The sequence below is a fragment of the Psittacula echo genome, assembly GCF_963264785.1.
Source record: "Psittacula echo genome assembly, chromosome: 1".
Taxonomy (NCBI): Eukaryota; Metazoa; Chordata; class Aves; order Psittaciformes; family Psittacidae; genus Psittacula; species Psittacula echo.
In genome coordinates, this window is record NC_137735.1 from 63881891 (window position 1) to 63903320 (window position 21430).

Consider the following 21430-nt stretch of genomic DNA (forward strand, 5'->3'; position numbering starts at 1 on the left):
ATGGAAGATTATTTTCAATCATATGAACAATGTTATCTCAGATTTATAAAAGCAAGAGAGATTGAGTCAGCCTGTGCTTTCAGACCTCTGCTCTGGAGGGTGTGATAAAATCTAAAACTTCTTTTTCCTCCCACTTCCCGTTTCCTCTCTTGTGGCTTAACCACAAAAGAGTGTTCTTGTATTACCTGGAACTACTGAGTTTGAGCCAGGAGAGGGTGTGAATTCAACCTTGCTTGCGTCGGTGCCTGAAGTATTCTTTGAGCTTAGTGTCACAAACGATATTATTTGTAGGATATGAATGGAAACAAATAGTTCTTGTTAGCCAACTTTTGAAAGTAGTTTTATTAAGAACATGAAAGGATAGTTAGGCTACAGGTTGGCAAATGCTAGAACTATGGAGGATATACATCAGAAATACTTACTGGTGGCGTGCTATCTTTTTGTTGTCAATAAAAGTGGGAGATCAGTTTTTATAGGTTCATGCTGATGAGTCTCAGTTTATTTTGCTTTCAAGTTAAACTTTCACTTGAAGCAGATTCTAGGAGCTCACTCTCAAAAAAGAAAGAAAAAAGTGCCACTTATAAACTGATAACGCTGGTTTAGAATTCACCTGTATGGATTTTTTAGAGGAGCCTTGTGCCTCAGAGCAAATTTTACTTTAACTGCTAGGTCTCTTGAAACTTTGTGTAGCTGCCTGACAGCTGAAGCTCTTTGCTGTTGGAGGAGTTTCTTGACTCCAAATTGGTTTACTCCTCCAGCATTTCCCTCTGCCCAAGTGTGGTAAGTGAACGTGAAATGTGACCTCTAGTTCACACAGCTCATGCCAGTCTTCACTGATTATTGTTTGCCATGGGAATCTGAAACTAGAATTTGGATGTTTCTTCTGTTGTGTATTAGGGAACTGATCCTGAACATGATTATCTTTTACAAAGTCTTCTTAAGAAGCTAATTGTGAAGCAAACAATCTTAGAAAGACAAATGGAGAGCAGAGTAGCAAAAAGACTGCTGTTAATTTGCTGATCTGTAGAGTTTTAACATGCTGTGTTTCACAGGTCACTGATCTTGATGATGAAGTTGGGTCCCCAGCTGAAGAGTTTAAAGCCTTCGCAGCTGATTCTGGCATGAACAGGAGCCAATCAGAATATTGCAATGTTGGCACCAAGACATACCTAACCAACCATCCTGCCAAGAAGTTTGTGTTTGACTTCATGCGTGTGATGATAATTGATAACTTATGTCTCACACCAGCCAGCAAACAGACTCCACTGGTAGATCTTCTGCTAGAGGTATAGTTTCTTTGGGGTTTGTGTTTTGTTTTGGTTATTGTGGCACTTTATTCCCTGAAATACTCTACTTACCTTTTAAAGTTAGAGGAGTGATGACCTAGGATTCAGTGGTATCCTGTAAATTGTCATGAAATAAGAGTTAAAAAGAAAAGGAACACTTTTGTCTCATAAGTAGCAGTTTGCTTGCCTTTAACAGCTTGAAGAACCTAAGAAAGCAAATGCAGAGGGTTTATTTCAGCCTTCCTTTGAGAATGTTTTCTGGACTTCTTCCTGCTCCCTCCAGCATTTGTATCAGTTGGTGACCATCTCAGATGCTTGAGCTGACAGTCTGCCTGATGACTACCTGGCTTTTTTCTTGCTGTGCCCTGTTCTCCCCTCCACACTGCAGTCCTACTACCGCTTTTGTTTGTGGATGGCTTAATTTTCATTTGGCCAGTCAGTTGCTGAGCACATCATGTGAACGGTTTATTTATATTTAGAGCAGCCATAATCTTATTTTGGCATCTTAGCCATTATTTCCTTTTGTCTAGAAACACAAGTAGCAGATCACAACACTAGATATTCAACAGTGCAGCTTGAGATGTTGTAACTTTCTTCAAGTTTTATTTTTGTGGAGTGCGATTCATTTGTTAAAACATCTTTCAGACCATGACAGCTATATTGACTTTGTGGGAAATATAAAATCCCTGTGAATCCCTGCAGAAATATTAAAGTTTCTTTTTTATTCATATTAGAGAAGAAGTGACAGGACATACGGCACCATATGCTATAAAAACAAAACCAGTATAACTGTTATCTTCCTGTAAATTACTTTCTAGAGTTCGTGACACTTGCAGAAAGCATCCTTCTGTTAATGGTGACACAGGGAATGAGGAGTTCAATTTCTGTTTAACTGTCCACCCTTTCTTCAGACAATGTATTTTGAAATGTTCTCTTCACATCAATTCACATTCTCCCTAGACTTACAATTTGTTACGTCGTCTGTATGTTGTTGAGTGTCCCTGAACTTTTTGATAGCTGCAGGAATTTTGGATCATGCTTGTATATTTCCTAACAAATTTCCTGGGTAAGTTGGGCATCTCCTGTCACAAAGCAAAAAATGAATTGTCGAAAGATGCAGTTACCTGCAAACATCAGGAAGCATATTTGAGGCTGTATTCAATTGGTTGCAATTGCTTTATGATGTCTTAATCTGTTATCACTCGTCACTGGCCTCTTAGCAAAAACAGAGAATTGAGTATGTACACACTGCTAAACCATTACAAGGTAAAACCAAGTAGGATGACTTAATGTTATATTGCTTTCTAGGACTGTTTAAGGGGATCATTCAGTTAGGTATGATTATGTATGCATTGAAAACCACAAAGTAATAAAGTGGTTTTCCCCTTTAAGTGCAAAGGTAATTAGAAAGGTTTAGCTCATCCATCCATTAAATGACTATATAGAGACCATTGTAGTAATCTGCAGAACCCCACATAGAAGTGATGATCAACTTACATGTTTGATCTGTTCCATTTCCTCTTTTTTTTACTGAGGAGATCACAGTTTAACCATATGTTTATTTAGAAGTTCATGCATCTTTCTGGAATGTGTTCTTTTCCAGTTCCTATGGTGGCAGAAAATAAATTTACTGGATTTAAATAGGACTGATGCCCACTCTGTAAGAACGCATACAACTGATATGTACTTGATGTGTATTCTTAAATTTTTGAATAAAGCCAAGACTTTTTACTCAAGGCAGAAAGTTAAGAGAAAAAAAACATAGTTAACAAAAGCTAAGAAAAGAGAAATTCACTTAGACCATCCTCCCCTTCCCTCTTTTTGATCACTTAGAGATGTTTGTTATCTAAATATTGTATTTCTTTTTATTAGGCTTCCCCTGAAAGATCAACACGAACACAGCAGAAGGAGTTTCAGACATACGTTTTGGATGGAGTGATGGACCATTTACTTGCAGCTGATGTTTTACTGGGTAATATAACAATGTTCAATTATCAATCTATTAATTTAAGCAAAAGGCTTTGATTATTTAACTTTTTCTTTATTAGTGCCCTGGTTTGGTACAATTTGATGGCCTTTATTTTTTTTCCCTGCCCTTTCCTTTCCTTTGATGTGTAAATGATGTTGCTGCACTTGCATATTTCCCTGCTGTGTTGATTGTGCCAAAGCCATGGCAGAGGTCTTTCAGAAAAACTATATGATGTGAATCTTTTGGATATGTGAGCCAGACAATTTACAGTCATGTCAAAAAGAACTGAAACTGGATCTTCCATCTTCTGTTGTCCTTCTTGCCTTGGTAGAGGATTTGGAGTTTTTCTCCATTTATCGTGGTGGGACTTCAGTATTTTAAAAATTAGCTTTGTTTCTTTCCCCTGCTGTAGTTTTACTAATCCCCATCCTGGGATTAATGCTCCATTGATCCAGTTAATAAATAGATAGGAAGAGAATTAGAAGATTGTAACTTGGATGTCAGCAGGGTAGGCTGTCCCGCCATCTAAACCCACGAGGATTTAGATGATTCTGTAGTGGCCTGTAGGAATATCGCTGCTCAGGTGCCCAGTTGGGTTTCATGATGGCCTGCTGGACTTCCCAGGAGCTCTCAGTCTGCTCTATTTCCACTCTAAATGTCATGGCACAGCATGCATTCCTGTTTGAAAGTGCTGAAAGTGCTCTCCGTTTCCTGCCACAGCACTGATTTGTCTTTCTCTGAGTGCAGCGCATTATAAAATAAATCCAGAATCATGTTACATGAAGCTTTGAGTCAAGTTGTCAGAAGAATCTCCTGCCTTTACAAGTACTTCTGTGCAGGACAGGAGCAGAGCTTTAGTTTTCCCAGGTCTTCAAGGTTTTGCTAGCTTCCTCCAAGTGCAATGCTGTCAGCTTCTTTATGTGCAGATAAGGCAACAAGTGAATAAATGCAGGTGAACTTCCAGCAAAATCAACAGCACTGATGATTTTTTTATTATCTTTTTTTTAATGGAAGAACTTGTCCTTGCCAAACTTCTCTTAATACAGCTGGACTGACATGGACTTACATGCAGACATGTGCAACTGATGCCCATTGACTCTTAGTTTTATTGAGCAAAGTGAAGTGAGGAAGAAGTCATGCCAGGTGACATCATTTGTCATCTCAAAGTGTTTAAAAAGGTTCTTTTCAATTTTAAAAAAGCAAAGGTATCTTTTTAAAAAGCTACAGGTGGTTCTGCACACATGCAGCTCCAGTTGAAGGAGAAGACCATACATAAATATGATGCCTCAGGATCACAGGAGTACCATTTCTTCTAGACTCTTCCTGGCTTAGGCTCCTCCCTCCCCCCCCCCCGTTTTTTTTTTTTGGTCTTTGTCACTGTTGATTTAAAATGTTCACTTACCATCAGATGTCATTGTAGGGATGTTTTAGCTTTGACTGAGTCTTTCTGTCTTTTACAGAAGTCTAGGAAGCACAGACTAATGTGAATGTACTTACGCAGGTGTGGAGTTTTTTTGATAAATGAATAAAACTTTGGGGTTTTCTGTTACCTAGGTGAAGATGCATCTCTGCCTATAACAAGTGGAGGAAGCTACCAAGTGCTGGTGAACAATGTCTTTTATTTTACACAGCGTGTGGTAGATAAGCTTTGGCAGGGCATGTTCAACAAAGAATCCAAACTCCTTGTGGACTTCATAATCCAGCTCATTGCACAGGTAACAGTGGTGTTCCACTAGCCTGCTTACAAAAACATTTTCACAGGTTATGTTCAAATCCATGCAGTGATGTCACTAAGCAACCTGCTAGTGACAAATGTCAGATCAGCCCAGAAGTATGGTTTTCTTCCCACAGGTTTTTTCTCTCTCTGCTGAGCTTGCCTAGCACATCTTGTCAGTATGAAGTGCTTTATTATGGAGCATTGAGTAAAAACTGCTTTCAGATTACATTGGGGTTTTCTTAGACATCCCCCAAAATAAACAATAAAATTTACCTCACATGAATTTGGGAAGCTTCCTAAAATAACTTCATCATTTTTGGAAAGCTTCCTCCTGGACTTTTATCTGAGATTGTTAGAAGACTTTTAGTGTTAGAAATCAGCAGCATCTTTATAGATGTTAAAGTTACAAGCGTATTGGTGTGTATTAATGTCATTTCAGTCCTTGAAATTTATGGAATTGACTCTTTCAGTAAAATACTAATTTAAAAAATGAGCATGGGTCAATTCAGGGGAAGATTGTGTGCCAATAAATGGACTTTCTGCTACTATCTGAGCATGATTTTCTTCACTTTAGTCAAAAAGAAGATCTCAGGGGCTATCGCTGGATGCTATATATCACTGCCTGAACAGGACCATCTTGTACCAGTTCTCAAGGGCACACAAAACTGTTCCTCAGCAAGTGGCTCTCCTTGATTCCCTAAGGGTCCTTACTGTGAACAGAAACTTAATTTTGGGACCTGGAAATCATGATCAAGAGTTCATCAGCTGCCTAGCTCACTGTTTGATTAATCTGCACGTGGGAAGGTAGGTATTTCAGACAGAAGTTCATTCCAGAACCAGGGCTGTGAGGTATTAAGGTACCTGTTCTCTCTCAGCAATGACACTCACCTTGCGAATAAGTCAGCAAATTCTGGGTAACTATTAACAACATTTCAGCCGGTGAAATGCAAGCAAGCTTAAGTGATTCATTTTGAAACACAATTAGATTTGAGGAGCACAGATATAGAGAACATTTTTAGCTCCTTTTACAGAGGTATTTAAAAATACTGACACAAGTACTTACCTATCCACTTGTTGTTATGCTTTGATAATCTGAAATGTTTTCAAGGTAGAAAGAAACACTAGTGCTAAGTAATTAATAGTCAAAGGGATCTGTCACTAGATTTATGGTCTATTGAATCATTTAATACTTATTCTGTATTTAGTACTTTGATGTATGGCATTGAGTAAGTCCAGTCAAGCATTAAAATCAAATGCCCATGACAAATGCTGTAGACACCAACTTTTCTGCATTGCTGCAAATGCCTGCCTGGCATTTTCTTTTTTATTTTCTAAAAAGATGTACAACTTGTGTTTCATCCAAAGACACCAGGGAAGCATCATCATCAGAAACTCTACTGCAATCTGTGGCCTCATCTGCTTATTCAATGTTATCATCTTCCTCTAGCACCATCAGTGTCTGTGGCGTGTCGTATTTCCTAAACCTTCAGTTCAGCTTGTGACTGCAGATTTTCAGAACTCAAGTCCTGCACAGATGTGAAGATATGTTGCTGCAGGAGCACGTGTTAATCTTTATGATACTGTCACAGGGAATCAAATGCTTTACCTTGGTTTTGGGTTTGGGGTTTTTTTGAGGGGGAAGGGACTTGTTTCTTTTTTTTCTCCTGGTTGTTGTTAATTCATTGTGGGTTTGTAGCAACGTCGATGGGTTTGGATTGGAAGCAGAAGCAAGGATGACAACTTGGCACATTATGATCCCCTCTGATATAGAACCAGATGGAGTCTACAATCAAGATGTCAGTGAAGGTAATATGAGAATGACAAAGCCACAGATGTCTTCTAATGCCACTTCTGTATTGTCATAGCTAGTCTTTCACCCCAGTTACTCTAAGGCCTTGGGGTGATGGTCTATAAAAATATATTAAAAATAGATTAAAAAAACCTTTAGAAATACCAAGACAGACATATTCAGGATAAGTTACTGTTTTGTTAAAATAGCAAGAGCTCATTATTTTCCAGACACGCACCAGAATTAGAGATATTGCTTTATGTGCACTGAGTTGGATGCAATAGAAATGGGTCGTTTTAATTGTGCACTGTTGTTTTGTATCAGCTATATCTTACGTGAACATAGGTAAGAGATAATTGGTAAAATTATTAGTCAGTGGCATCCTCAGGGTCTTTCACTCAAAGGAAATGTATGAACTAGCTGTGGAAGAAAGGATGGAGTGATTTTTAATTTTAACTTTTTTTCTTACATGTATATATTTACTATTTCTGCTTGTGTGTACTTAGGCACACAGTCATATGTAAAAGTATGAAGTGTAATGTATGTATGGAATTATATATGTGTTTATAGACCTACACTTCTATAGACTTTGAATCTCATTTTGTTAATAACTAACAACTAATCAGAACCACTGTTTCAAATTCACAGAGAAAAAGTTGTCAAAATTAACTGTTAAATACTTTCTGATAGCACATAAATGGCAGAAAAAGTCTGGTCAAAGGCATTTTATGAGTCACGCAAGAGGAGAAGAAACCAGAGTATAATTGCAGAAATTATGTAGTTCATTACTGTAAAAATATCAGTTCTATAAACACCATAGAGAGATTGCTGTTTGTGATCTTGTACCTATGCAGGTCGCCAGCTTCTTTTAAAAGCTATAAACAGGGTGTGGACAGAGCTGATCCATAGTAAAAAACAGGTTTTAGAAGAAGTTTTCAAAGTGACACTACCAGTCAATGATCGTGGCCAAGTGGATATAACTGTTGCAAGACCTTTTATTGAGGAAGCAAGTTTAAAGTGTTGGCAGAATCATTTGGGTAAGTGTAACTGAGTATTTATCTATCCTGAATAGTAGATTTCCCTGAAGTGAATGATATCCAATGGATGTTTTGATATGGGTTTAGCTTTTGTGTAGCAGTAAGTACCCTAAACTGTCATTGTTTAACATCTCTCACTCAGAAACTTTACTGTGCATAGGATATACTTACAACCCACTGCACACAGGGCCTTTGTTCAACACTGTTGGTAGTCTCAACAATGTCTTGTATTTGTAAGGCAGCATGTACCAAATAGCATATTATGGGTTAGTGATTTAGCTCCTTCTCATGAACACTTGGATTGGAGTGATCTGTGTTACCATTCTCAGATCTCACTGGATGTGCCAGGCAGGGATGGGGACCCCTCTTGAGCACGTCTGCATGCAGCCTGCAAGCTCTCTGTCTGGTGATAAAGCTGGAAATGTGGGGCAGAGCATTTCTTCTCTAGCAGCAGTGATACTTCACGCAGGAAGCAGCTTTGCAGGAAAAGGACCAGGGAATCCTGGTGGACAACAAGTTAAGCACAAGTTAGCTCTGCGCCCATGTAATAAAGAAAGCCAGCTGTTGCTGGACTGAATTAGTGAGAGTTTAGACAGAAGGTAATAAAATTCTATAGACATGACTCCTTTGATGATTACACGGCTCCAAAGTAATCAGATGTACAGAAGCATTTTTGCAGACTTGTAATACCTGGGGATTTTTGTGGTCTCTCTGTTTCTGGATATGCTTTAACCCTGACTGATGTTTGCTCAAGTTTCCATTATCTCCCTGATAGTTAATATGTCTGCAGAAATGTTTTGAGTAGACTGAAAGATCTTTGGAGAAATTATTGCTATAAGAAAGTAGTAGTGGTTTTAAAAGAGGAGAAAGCAAGCTCAAAAGTGAAGCGTATTAAACAAATAATGAGGAACTTGAGCATGTACTTTCTAAATCAAAGGTAACTGATACACAGTACAATATATTAGCTGAATATTGGGAGAACATTAAACTGTTGAGAGAGCTGAACTAAACTGTGATTCCTTTTTTACTACAATTTTAAAGTAAGCACACCAGTCTCGTGGAGTTGACTATCAGCTGGGATGTCTGTGTGTGCACAAAAAGGTGCAGTAGGCCCACTTAGCTTCTCTGCTCAATACAGCATATTTTGCCACCAGATTGGTTAGTGGGGTCATGTTGTAGCATCTTTTTGGGTAGGGATATGATGCTCAGCTGCATTTTTTTTTTTTCACCAGTGTCTACTGTTTATAACTTAAATGATATAAATTCTGTTATCTTTATAACTGTCTTGAGAAAAAAAAATATTCCTTCAGATGCTGTCTCCGTACTTTGTAATGCCCACTTGCTCTTTAAGGGATGTAAAACAGCAACATTAAAATTGGTGGGGGTACAGGGGAGGCAAGGTGATGATTTTTTTAATACATAGTTAGTTTTCACCTCTTCAGATGAGGACAGCATTCATAGGTCATGGACCCTGATTCGGTAATCAATAGACATATTTGTCATGCTTCAAGTCAAAATGCAGGCATTTCCCAGATTTCACCTGGGGATCTTTCCTCATACAAGTAATGAATGTTTGACGTAAATGTGAGTGCTGCTGGGCAACTCTTAAATGGCAACAAAAAACCACAAACAAACAAAACACATGCTCACACTCCCCAAAACCACCCTAATCCCCAAACACCCACCTTTTTAAAGCAGCAGCAAAGATTATTCTATTAAAAAAAATAACTATAATGGGGAGCAGAGTAAAAGAAACCCACCTGAAAAGTGCTCCAAACACTTTCTTTTTGTTTTTTCAGCTCATGAGAAGAAATGCGTCAGTAGAGGGGAGGCTTTGGTTCCAACCACACAGTCCAAACTTTCACGAGTTAGCAGTGGGTTTGGACTCTCTAAACTAACTGGTTCTAGGAGAAACCGCAAGGAGAGTGGACTGAATAAACACAACCTGTCTACCCAGGTACTTTCTATCAATTAATAATATGCAGTCTAAAATCCAGCAATGTATGTTCAGGGTATGTGGTGAATATAAGGAATCCTGCAGAATGTGAAGGGGCATCTAATGCTTGGTTTTCATTGCCCTTTTTGAATATCGACTGGACATCTTATCTAGTAGGTGCATCTATCTATCTGTAACATTAAGCCAAGAGTTAAAACTCTATTGTTTTGCTAATCTGGGTCTTAAATCCAATTTGCACTACTATTCTGGAATGGAATCTGTAAGATTGATGCTTGTTCTTCTTTCCGTCCTGCCCCCAAGATGGTTTAGGAAAATCCCTTTATGAGCATGTTTGTATCATGACTGAAGATGTACTGCTTTGCACTGTTTTTATTGTGCTGCGGAGGAGAGTTCAGCAAAACAATATGTGACAGTAGCATTGGACATTCACTTTATAAACCTGCATGCTTAAAAAAAACCCCAAAATTTAAGAAAAAATATTAGACCACACTAGCACAGCAGTGGTGCTGTCAGCAGGACAATACCTAATGGGGCATTGCAGGAGTTAGTATAACGTATTTGAGGCACTGAAATCAAATGAAAGAGAGGATTTGAAAGGGCCTTGGCAGGGGAGTTGGACTACATGATCTCCAGAGGTCCCTTCCAGCCCTAATGATTCTGTGAAAAGGAAGAAGCTCTCACACTGAGCTGACAGGCACTATTGCTGGCTGTATCAGTATAGGGAGAAATAAGTGAAAACAAGTATAATGTGGTAGAGTGAGGAGCGGTGTCTGTCTTGAGGATTTCCAACAAACTAGGCAGCATGTACAAAGTATTAGTTTAAAGGAAATAGGGAAAAGTAGTAATATTTGTCAGTGGCAATCTTCAGCTGTTTGGGTATATTCTGAACTGTTAGTTATGTAGTTTGGAATATTTTCCAAATATTTGCCAGGAAACACCAAACAAAACAAAACCTTAAATATTGGTGCATGCAGTAGTTTGAAATTCATTGTCTAAGCATTTTTATTTTTTCAAGAAACTATCCTTCTTGAGCAAGTTTAGCAAAGTGATGTATTCGTAGGCTTTTCATTTAAACAAAATCTTTTATAAAGCATCTTTCTGTCTGTCCTCTTTCCTTTGTATTAGGAAATTTCCCAGTGGATGTTTACTCACATTGCAGTGGTTCGGGACCTGGTTGATATGCAGTATAAGGAATATCAGGAGGTATGGTTCAGAGGATTCATTACCTGACACTGATATTTTCACTTATTAGGTTAGACTGATGCCATTTCTCATGAAATATTAGGTTGTCATTGGTAAAATCCTTGAATGTTTAGATACAGTTGTTATTTTTAAGGTTTTTTAAATACAGTCCGTTAAGTGAGGAAACTCATTCTGATCTGGTGGTAGATGAAAGCTTTTCTATCAATATTACATGTTAAATCTTAACTTTTTTCGAGAAGCTTAATTAGTCTTTCCTTGCAAGTTTAAGGAAAAAAAGAGAGATTGGAAATATGCTAGAATATGTTGTCTTTCTAAAACATTGTACAAAAATATAAGAGAAGATGTGGAGAAATATTGTGTACAAACACTACTGTTATAGTAACACAAAGAAAATTTTATGGTACTTTGCCCAAATCATGCAGTGATAGAAAGTGGCTGCTCTGTGCCTTCCAGAATGAAATCATTGCACCCTGTGGTTTCTTTCAAATATCTCCAAAGACCTTTGGTTCAAACTAGCTGCTGAGCTGTGTGCTATAAATCTTAAGAAGTCCGCTTCTGAAAGAGACTAGTCGTCGAAAGCAGTTAGTTAAAAAAACAATCACCAAGCATTGCTTCATTTAATTTCTCTCTCCAGTGTAAGTACAGTCAGGGAAGACCTCCAAAACAATTTTTGTTTCCATTCTTAAAATCCTTTTTCAAAATCGGTGGCTTACTGTTACATTTCTTTCATATTTGTTTTTTAGAAATACATTCCATTACCTATATATACAAAAAGCAGAGCTTTTACATACTTCTTTTTTTCTTCCTTTTTTGTTGAAAAGATTACATTAGGAACCCTGCTTTCATGTTAACTGACACCAGAAATGTCATTAAGGCTTACTGAAAAATGCTACTAGAATTATTATTGCATGGTTTTCTGTGGAAAATGTCTCTGCTCATATCAGAGACAGGCTTAAAAGCGTGATTCCTGATGCATCTACAAACGTCTTTGTATTCAGCGTCAGCAGAATGCATTAAAATACGTGACAGAAGAGTGGTCACAAATTGAATACGAGTTACTACGAGAGAGAGGTTTGTGGGGTCCTCCCATTGGCTCCCATCTTGACAAGTGGATGTTGGAGATGACTGAGGGTCCCTGCAGAATGAGGAAAAAGATGGTGCGAAATGACATGTTTTACGTTCAGTATCCCTACATGCCTGAAGCTGAGCAAGAAACGAACGTGCTGGTAAGTAGTCAAGATTTTGTGATGGGTAATTTTATGCCCTGTTGTAAAATCTGTATATTTTTTAACAAGTTCAAAGACTAGCAATTGCAACATAAGATGGGGTGTGCTTGCATCAACTAAGTGATCATGCCAGTGTGCAGCAGAAGCATCTTCACAAGCCTCTAGAGGTAGAGAAGTATCATAACTATGGGAGGTTTCAGTCTGAGTTCTCAGCCTTATGCTAAACAACATGACAAACAGCGATCTGAAACCAGTTCATGGGCCTAGGTTTGGGTGTGTTTATGGAAGTTCCATCTGTCCAAGAACATGAACATGGGCTGTGTAGCAGAAAAGCATGTGGCCTTTGAAAGCTTGGCAGTTAGTTCCTGTTACTCTTGCAACACCATTTTTAAGAAGTGGAGCAGTCTTTATTGTCTTTTCAGGCATGTGTACATGCATGCAAGATTTCTCAAGCAGGAGTGTCAAAGTACTTGAAAATACATTCAGCCAGTTTTAAACCCTTAGGTATATTTATCTGCTTGCAATCTGACACACAATAGCTGTAGTGACAGTCTAATTCACACAAAGTGGTTAACATGCCATCATATATTCTTCTCAAAAGTGTTCTTTCTCTGTGCTTATATAATTGATGCCCTGTTTTCAGTCTGACTTCTCAAGTAGACTTCCTGAGACATCTGATGATACCATTCCTCAAAAGGTAAAGAACATGTACACTGACTGAAAGAATGTGAAATAAATACAACCTCTTTCCTCCTGCATGTTAGGCAATCTTAACAAGGCTTCTACGTTTGGCTTTCAACTTGCTCTTTCAGTAATTATTTCCAGGCCTAAAGGTTTTTTCAGTAATCAGTTTAGAAGATGTTACTGTGCTCTTCTCAGCCCTCATCTAATAAAATTTTCTGTAGATCTTACCTTCCTTGCTGCACACTAACAAGCTGTGTTGGGCTGTGCTATCACTGTTCTCACTGTGTGAAGTGTTGTGGCTTTGGGATCTGAACTAATGGTTGATGGAACATGTTTAGTAATGGGCAACAAAATCACTTGGAAGCACTTACCGGGAAAGTTAAGTGCTTCTTTCTAAGAGAGGATCTGGTGACCAGTGTTGCTTCTTTATGGCTGTAATGAGCTGTAACAGACTTATTTCTGTTAGAGCCCAGATTAATCGTGTCTTAGCTGACTCTTCTCATTTTTACTGTTAATGAAATTTACACATTTGTTTAAAAAATATGAATCCTGCCTTGGAAATAAAGGGCTTGTTTGGAAGTGGCTTCTCTAGAGACCTCTCAGTATTATGCTGCTTCTCTGTTAATTGCATTTGCAGTCTTGCCCATCACTAATTGCAATGTGTAATGTGTGTTCACTCATTTTGAATTACATTTAGCAATAAACTAATATGTATAAATGAAGTAATTCTATTACATAGAATATTGAATATAAATTGTTACTGTTTTCATTTATTCATGTTAGCAGTTAGGTACTAGTTAGAATTTCTCTTTGTAGGCTATACATAAGTTGTTCCCTCAGAGGTTTTAAGCATTCTTTAAGTGGTATTTTTATGGTGATAATGATTGAACTCTTAGTTGAACATAAGTGAGCAAATTAGATCACAATGCCTTAAATTTTTGATTTGGGGTCTCTGCCAGTTTGCCCTGAAATAATAAATCTCTGTGTTACTGATCTTAATCTCTTTGTCATCCCAATCATGAGTCATTTAGTTTCCCACTATACTATCATACAGATGAACAAAACCAAACCCCAAACAAAACAAAAACAAACAACCCACATTTTATGTATTTCCATGCAAAGGGAAAATCTTGACTGAAGTGTCAGTGGTATTCTACAATTCTACGTAATGTAAAGCATTGAACTGGATTTATAGTGATGATATTTTGTAATTAACGCAACCTAATTTTGAAACACATGGGAAATAATGCTACAAAACAAAAAATTATTTGTGATGGAGAACTGAACACATTCACAAAGCTTTCTAGAGTTTGAGAGTAGAGTTAAACAGTAGTCAGAGAAGAAAATTTTCAACTGCAATATAAAATCAGTGTGTTTTCATCCATCCATGTGCATCAGTGTATTTCAATTTTGGAAAGGCTTTTGGCTCTTTGATACCTCTTGTATCTTTTCCTGTCATCATTTTGACATATTTATTGTTCTCATGTAGTTCTTCTATTTCCAATATTACCTCCATAATGAAGTGAGGAACATAAGAATTAGCCTGTGGTAGGGGATGGGATGGACAAAGGAGTTAAAAAACCCAGAACAACAAACCAACCCCACAACCAAAAACACACAAAAAACCCCTCAACAAAACCAACCCCAAACAAAACAAACTGCAAAAACAAAACACTGCACCACACCACCACCACCATAATGAAGTGTTCATAATCCATTGTCATCATTTAAAGGTACAGACTATGCTCAAAGAATTACTTTGATTAAATGGATACTCTCGTGCTGGTCTGCCACCCACAAACCATCAGAATCTTAACTGAAGAAGTCTGAGCCTTAAAGCCTGCTCCTGACTGCTTCTAGTTCATACCAACTTCCATGTATCTGTATCTTTCCTTGAGGCAATTTTTTATTCAAACTATTGCCTAGCAGAGAAGTCAGCTGGCTAATGAATAAGCTGCATATGTTGTAGGGAGTTGTGACAGATGATAAAATATCCATCTGATCTATCAGTCATAAGTGTCTCAGCTTTTCATGGCAGTACATAAACATGCTGGCCACACTTATTATTTCCCGTGTTGTAGGTTTATCTGCAGGCATTTCTTGAACCGCATTATTACCTGAGTGGCTGAATAGCTCCCTTGCAATTTAGCTGACAGATTAGATCTACTGAAGAGTCTCTGGTTTTGTCCGTGTTGGTGTATGACTGCACACGCACAAAGCACTTGGTGGGCTTGCACTATTCTGCACACAGTATTCCTGAAACATGTTCACTGGAGTGAGGAGTTGACTGACCAAGTGATTTCTTCAATTATTTCAAAGAAACCTGCTCGTTACCGAAGAGCTATAAGTTATGACAGTAAAGAGTACTACATGCGCCTGGCTTCTGGGAACCCTGCAGTCTTTCAGGATGCTATAGAAGAGAACACAGTGGGTGAAACAACTCAGCAGGAGCCAGAACACGGGGAGGACACTATTGCAAGAGTCAAAGGTTAGATCATTTGTTTTGTCCTGAATGGTTTTCTTTAAATTTATCTGCCTTTATATCTTCTTATACTTTTGTATAAGGATCCTGTAGGACTCCTCTTTTAAGGTCTCAGCACTGAATCAGTAATTTAAAAGTTCAGTAAGTCTTGTAAAGTGGGGTTTTTTTGTGTGTCTCAGGTTTTTATTTATCTTTCTCTCTTCTTTTCCAGGCCTGGTGAAGCCTCCCCTAAAACGATCTCGCTCTGCTCCTGATGGAGGAGATGATGAGAACCAGGAACAATCCCAGGATCAAATTGTTGAGGGGAGTTCAATTGATGAAGAGGAAAAGACTGACAATACAACTTTGCTTCGACTTCTTGAAGAAGGAGAGAAGGTACTGTGTACTTCAAACACACTAAGTACTTGCTGTGTTATTTCTGCATTACATGCTGCAAGCACAAATAATTGTCCTGAATACCTTCACTGATCTACAGCTGAATTTGCTTAGTATTTCATCAGCTTCTTCCTTGAAGCCAGATGTGTGCTGTGGTTCCAATAGATCCTGAGCTGAAAACCCTGTACTGGAAACATTCTTTTTCTTTCGTTCTGTCTGCTAAGACAGAAAAGAATATATTCTGAAACAAAAGCTACAAACTATCCCATGTTTGAATTATTATCCTGTCAGCTTAATGAGTTCAGACAGAATATACATATTGAAAGTATAAGGACTGAACTTGTTCCCTTCATTAGAATGGAAAATCCTGATAACTAGTGTTTTATCCCCAAGAACAGTGTTGAACGACCATGCTGTGTATTTGATATTTCAAACTTTGACTGACGGATGTATACCAGTAAATACATTTGTGATCATAGTCAGGTGGGCTACAGGTTCTAAAATATGCTCAAGGAGCATGGTGCAAGAAGATAAGTTGTAACATATAAATCTATATCACACAGAGAAGGCTTTATTTAACTCCCTTCCCAGTTGGTAATCACAGGTATTAGGTATGTACCTGATTAAGGGGGAAATAGCGGAATTTGTGCTGCATCTACAAGTGATAAAGCAGTGTCTGGAGCTTGTTCTAATAAAGTCACAGTCTGAGCCTGAACTTGTTAACCTGCTTTTGCTAAGTGTCTGCTTTTCATTACAGATTCAGCATATGTACCGCTGTGCTCGGGTTCAGGGCCTTGACACCAGCGAAGGGCTGCTTCTCTTTGGGAAAGAGCACTTCTACGTCATTGATGGGTTTACCATGACAGCCACCAGAGAAATACGGGATATTGAGACACTGCCTCCAAAGTGAGTAGCTTAATAGAGAGTTTCTTCAATCTTTGATAGCTGAACAAGAATTTATTTACTGAGATTTTGGAAGAGTCAACTCCAAAATAATGTCAGATTCAGAAGGACCTCAGGAGCAGTTTCCTCTGTGCTCACAAATTGCTCAATGCAGTATATCGTGAAAATCAGCTGTTTCTGTACCTGGACTCTTATATGAATTGAGAGAATAATTCTTCTAATGTATCTTCTTTTTAATCACTTCTCTTTTGCCTGTTTATGCTCATTTGCAGGATGCATGAGCCAATCATACCCAGGGGAGCAAGGCAAGGTCCAAGTCAACTCAAAAGAACATGCAGCATTTTTGCATATGAAGATATCAAGGAAGTACACAAAAGGAGATACCTTTTGCAGGTAACTTGGACACCATATTTGGTTTGAGGAGCCAACCTGGATTTTTTTGACAATGTTGTCATTTTTAAAAATTAAAATAAATGTATAACTGATCAGTTTTGGAAATTGAAGGTAATCGCTGTGTTGTAATTAAAGTGCTTAAGCTGGGCATCCTTGTTTGAACATTTGGCTTATCATGGGTCAGTTTATTTGGGTGAATTTTAGTGTTCCAAAAATAAAACATCTTGGGCTGCACTAAGCAAAGACTGCTTCAACATAATTTGGTGTCAGACATAGTACAGTATGACTAAAGGTCTGTGCCTGACCTTCAGAGATGACGAGCAAATGCGTTAGTGTTGACATGGGTTTGTCCTCTTTGTTTTCAGCCAATTGCAGTTGAAGTTTTCTCAGGAGACGGACGGAACTATCTTCTAGCTTTCCAAAAAGGGGTTAGAAACAAAGTTTATCAAAGGTATTGTAAAATAAGTTAGAACATTTAATCTGACTGTTTACAAATATCTGTGTTGAGCCATACTTGAGCCTACAGTGACCTAAAGACCAAAACAGATGGCAAAAGCAATGGGTGTGAGACAGTGAACGACCTTATAGCAACTTAGTGCTGCACAAAAAAACCACTAGGAGGCACTAATGCCCACATGTGAAACTTCAGGTAAGGTCAGTGACTGAGGGTCATTCCAATTTTGCTTAGGATGTTAACATAGCTGCTCAATTCAAAGTCTGTAGCTGTATTAAGTGCATGCTGTTTCTAAAAAGATGACATACTGAGGACAGAAACACTAACTTAATCTCCTTTTAACTATTGATTCAGGTTTTTGGCTGTGGTGCCATCTCTAACTGACAGTTCAGAGTCAGTCTCTGGGCAAAGACCAAACACCAGCGTAGAGCAAGGGTAGGTGATTCTGTTCTTCACAAGCTGTATAGCTCATCGGTTTCTAATGAATGATATTTTCAAATAAATCATGCTTCAAGGCCAGGTTGGACAGGGCCTTGAGCAACCTTATCAGTGGAAGGTGTTCCTGCCCATGGAAGGAAGGTTGAAATTACATGAGCTTTAAGGTCCTTTCAAACCCAAACCAATCTGTGATTCTATGCTTGTTTTAAGGTCAGGATTCACTAGAGAATACTTGACCTCAATTTAAAATCAGGCATTACCAAAATAAGTAACTATTGATGTTGTGTTCCAGTTATTTTGAATGTGCTAATATCACTGGCAGCATTGGTATGTTTTCTGGCTAATTAATATATGCTATCAGGATTAAAGTTATCGGTATACAGATACATTCCGAAAGGAACTGGAGTGCCCAAGACATTATTAGATTTGTCCCAAGTTGTTATTTTCCCCATCAGCACCCTGTTAGATTCATTTGTACTTGCACTGAATTGCATAATTAATGTGTATAATTTAAACAGTATGTGTTTAGAAATGAAAAAAGGCATTGCTAGAGCAAAAAGGAACAAAGCCTATTTTTCTAATTGATGCAATTTACAAGTTTTAATCTTAACACTTTAGATTGTCATGTGAAGATGTAACCCAGATCTTACTGCTAAGTAAGAAAATGCATTTCCTTCTTCCCATTAGGTCTGGCTTGCTTAGCACTTTAGTGGGAGAAAAATCTGTTACTCAAAGATGGGAAGTAAGTATGAAAATGTTGGAGGTGTTCTTTTATTTTATTACACATTTTGTAGTGATACATAATTAATCAGTGCACGTAAGTTGCATTCTCTTATTTGGACAAGTGGAATATACTAGTACAGAAAGTGTATCTTAGCCTTTTAGTTTGTAGTATTCCGTGGTATCATCATCACATAAGAAATGGTTCTTGCATTAAAAATGCAAGGGGAGGGACTGAGGTAAAAGTAGAGTGAGCATTGTAATATTGAAATAAGGTGTGTATGTTTGGGGACAGCTGAGCAGTTTGACAGTCTGGCAGCATAGACATTTGATTGTTGTAAAATGAACACTTTACAGTGCTGTTATCTGTCTTCCTTAAGAGAGGAGAAATCAGTAACTTCCAGTACCTGATGCACTTGAACACACTGGCGGGCAGATCCTATAATGATCTCATGCAGTACCCTGTTTTTCCCTGGATCCTCGCAGACTACGATTCAGAGGTAAATATTTTGTCAGTGTTGTCAGTAATCTTTTGTATGTTGGAGGTTTTGCAAATATTGCAGCTGGATCATACTGCCTTGGTAAAAGAGACTTGTCTTTATCACCAGTTGTTTGATTTCATCCGTTTTGTAATGTTCCTCCCACTTATCAATGTGTAGGGTGTTAGAGATTCTTAGCTGTCCTGTGCTATGTAAGCAGATCTTTGCCTGCACTGAGTTTACAGATGTTATTGAACTGTTGCCAGGATCTATAGCTTTTTCTAAGGCAGTTGCCTCTCTGTGTTGCAGCAGTTCCTTTGTATTAACTTTCTACTGAACATCCAGAAGGGCATTATGGCCACAGAGAAAGCATGCTTGTCCAAAATAGTGTGATATGGGCTTCTGTGAAATCTGGCCCCATGGTGAAACAATTGCTTTTGATAAAGAGGAAGCATCCTATTAATACTTTTGTGGGCAGCCATTGCTGCCAGCTAGACCTTAACATAGAATATTGTTAAGGGTGCATTTGGAGTATTCAATAACAGAATTCAGGGGAATTGGGGAACAGGGTGAGGTGAGCAGGTCAAAAATTATCCAGAGCCCAGATGTGACTTAAAAAACACTGAGTGCCTTGGATCAGACTGAAGGACTGTTTTAAGCATATCTGACACTACACCTGCTGTGTATATAGAAAACAAAGATGACAGCCTTAGGAGGTATGTGATGTTAAATATAGTAATCAGCAGTTTTGAAAGGGTTGGTGTGTTTATTGTGTGTTTTTGTTGTTGTTTGTGGTGGGGATTTTTGTTCTTTGGGTTTATTTAATTGGTGTCTGTTTTATTTTTAAAGGAGCTGGATCTTGCAAATCCCAAGACATTCAGAAACCTGGCCAAACCCATGGGAGCTCAAACAGAAGATAGGTTAGCTCAGTATAAGAAGCGATACAAAGATTGGGAAGATCCCAATGGTAAGTAATGATCAATCCAGCAGGAAGAGCAGATGGACGTGTGCCTGTCACATCATAAGAGGGAGTCATGGGTTTTTTGTATTATGTATGGGTAAAGAGGTCTGGATGTTGATAATTAGAACTCTACTGTGGTTTTTTAGTGACTCTCCAACAAATAGTAAATTAGAGAAAAGGGACATTAGTTTTCTTGCTCTGTTGTTTGTTTTAAATCCAAATAACACCTTTTGTTTGTATGTAAAAATGAAGACAAAACAGTTGCACATTCGAAACAGTTTAACATTTTCTAAAGGCTAGAATGGGCAGGCTCATGAAGCATACAATCATCTGTCGCTGCTAATACAGTTTGAGTGCTGCTGCAAGAGAATAAGTTGTACAAAGGAATGGAAATACTTCTGCATTAGCAGTACTTGAGCTTTTTCATTTCTTGTCTTAATGCATGTATTTTTTGTAAGGAAACAGCATTTTCTCAGGAAAAACAGTCTACTCAAAATGAGGTGCAATTAAATTACATATTCTTGATTTTAGAGCTTCCTTATGTATTGAAAATAAAGCTTGTGTATTTGGCAAGGCAGCTATTGCACAGTACATTTCTTGTGTGCTTTTATTGAAGATACAAGCCTGTTCAACTACTGCAATGCTGTTCTGTATCAAACAGCAGGTGGCAAAGAAGTTCATTTCTAGAAATGAACCAGTATGTTCTAAGTGTATTTATGCAGACTTTTTGGCAGGAAATTAGCAAAGTAAAAGCTGTTCAAGTTCTGTAGCAAAGAATTCTGAGACCTATTTCTACTCAAGCCTTTCATTCCACAGTAATCAATAAGGCTAAAAGTAAAAAGAAACCCCTTGAATTAGGGCTATTGGGCTGCAGCCAAAACTCAAGCAGTGGCCATGACAAAACAGAAAGCTTTCAGATTCTTGAGAACGAAAGCTAAAAATTCCAATTTTAAACGTGTCAAAAGTCATAGAGCAATTAAAATGTAGCACTAATTTTTCCTTTTTTTTAATTGCTACTGATCCTGTCACCTAACTGCTTTATTTGTTCTATGTGATTTTAAATCTTCTGCAGGGGAAACCCCAGCTTATCACTATGGGACCCACTATTCATCAGCCATGATAGTGGCTTCCTATCTTGTCCGGATGGAGCCTTTTACTCAGATTTTTTTACGATTACAGGTAAAAGTTACATCACTTCGCTTTGTGTTTCTTTTTCATTTGAGACCTAAGAGAAAAATATGATCAGCTGGCTTTGTTTTACACAAATATGGTAGAACAAATCTTTTTAGTGGAGTTGTTATTGCCTGGCAGGTTTTTGATGTTTCTCTGTAAAAGATAACAGAACTCACTTTTTTGT

The 21430-nt window shown here is 38.0% G+C and overlaps 1 protein-coding gene across 1 annotated transcript in view; it reads left to right on the top strand.

The window, feature by feature from the left end:
• WDFY3 (WD repeat and FYVE domain containing 3) overlaps window positions 1-21430 on the top strand; it is a 113557-nt gene that overhangs the window by 76894 nt on the left and 15233 nt on the right. Inside the window, exons 33-52 of the mRNA XM_080618803.1 lie at window positions 1053-1286; window positions 3159-3258; window positions 4810-4970; window positions 5547-5776; window positions 6669-6778; window positions 7616-7798; window positions 9598-9755; window positions 10881-10958; window positions 11957-12184; window positions 12828-12881; window positions 15188-15356; window positions 15562-15725; window positions 16483-16631; window positions 16901-17021; window positions 17387-17472; window positions 17830-17910; window positions 18601-18655; window positions 19014-19133; window positions 19962-20079; window positions 21146-21252. Of these exons, the coding sequence (XP_080474929.1) occupies window positions 1053-1286; window positions 3159-3258; window positions 4810-4970; window positions 5547-5776; window positions 6669-6778; window positions 7616-7798; window positions 9598-9755; window positions 10881-10958; window positions 11957-12184; window positions 12828-12881; window positions 15188-15356; window positions 15562-15725; window positions 16483-16631; window positions 16901-17021; window positions 17387-17472; window positions 17830-17910; window positions 18601-18655; window positions 19014-19133; window positions 19962-20079; window positions 21146-21252 (2706 nt within the window). The remainder of the gene's footprint in view (window positions 1-1052; window positions 1287-3158; window positions 3259-4809; window positions 4971-5546; window positions 5777-6668; window positions 6779-7615; window positions 7799-9597; window positions 9756-10880; window positions 10959-11956; window positions 12185-12827; window positions 12882-15187; window positions 15357-15561; window positions 15726-16482; window positions 16632-16900; window positions 17022-17386; window positions 17473-17829; window positions 17911-18600; window positions 18656-19013; window positions 19134-19961; window positions 20080-21145; window positions 21253-21430) is intronic.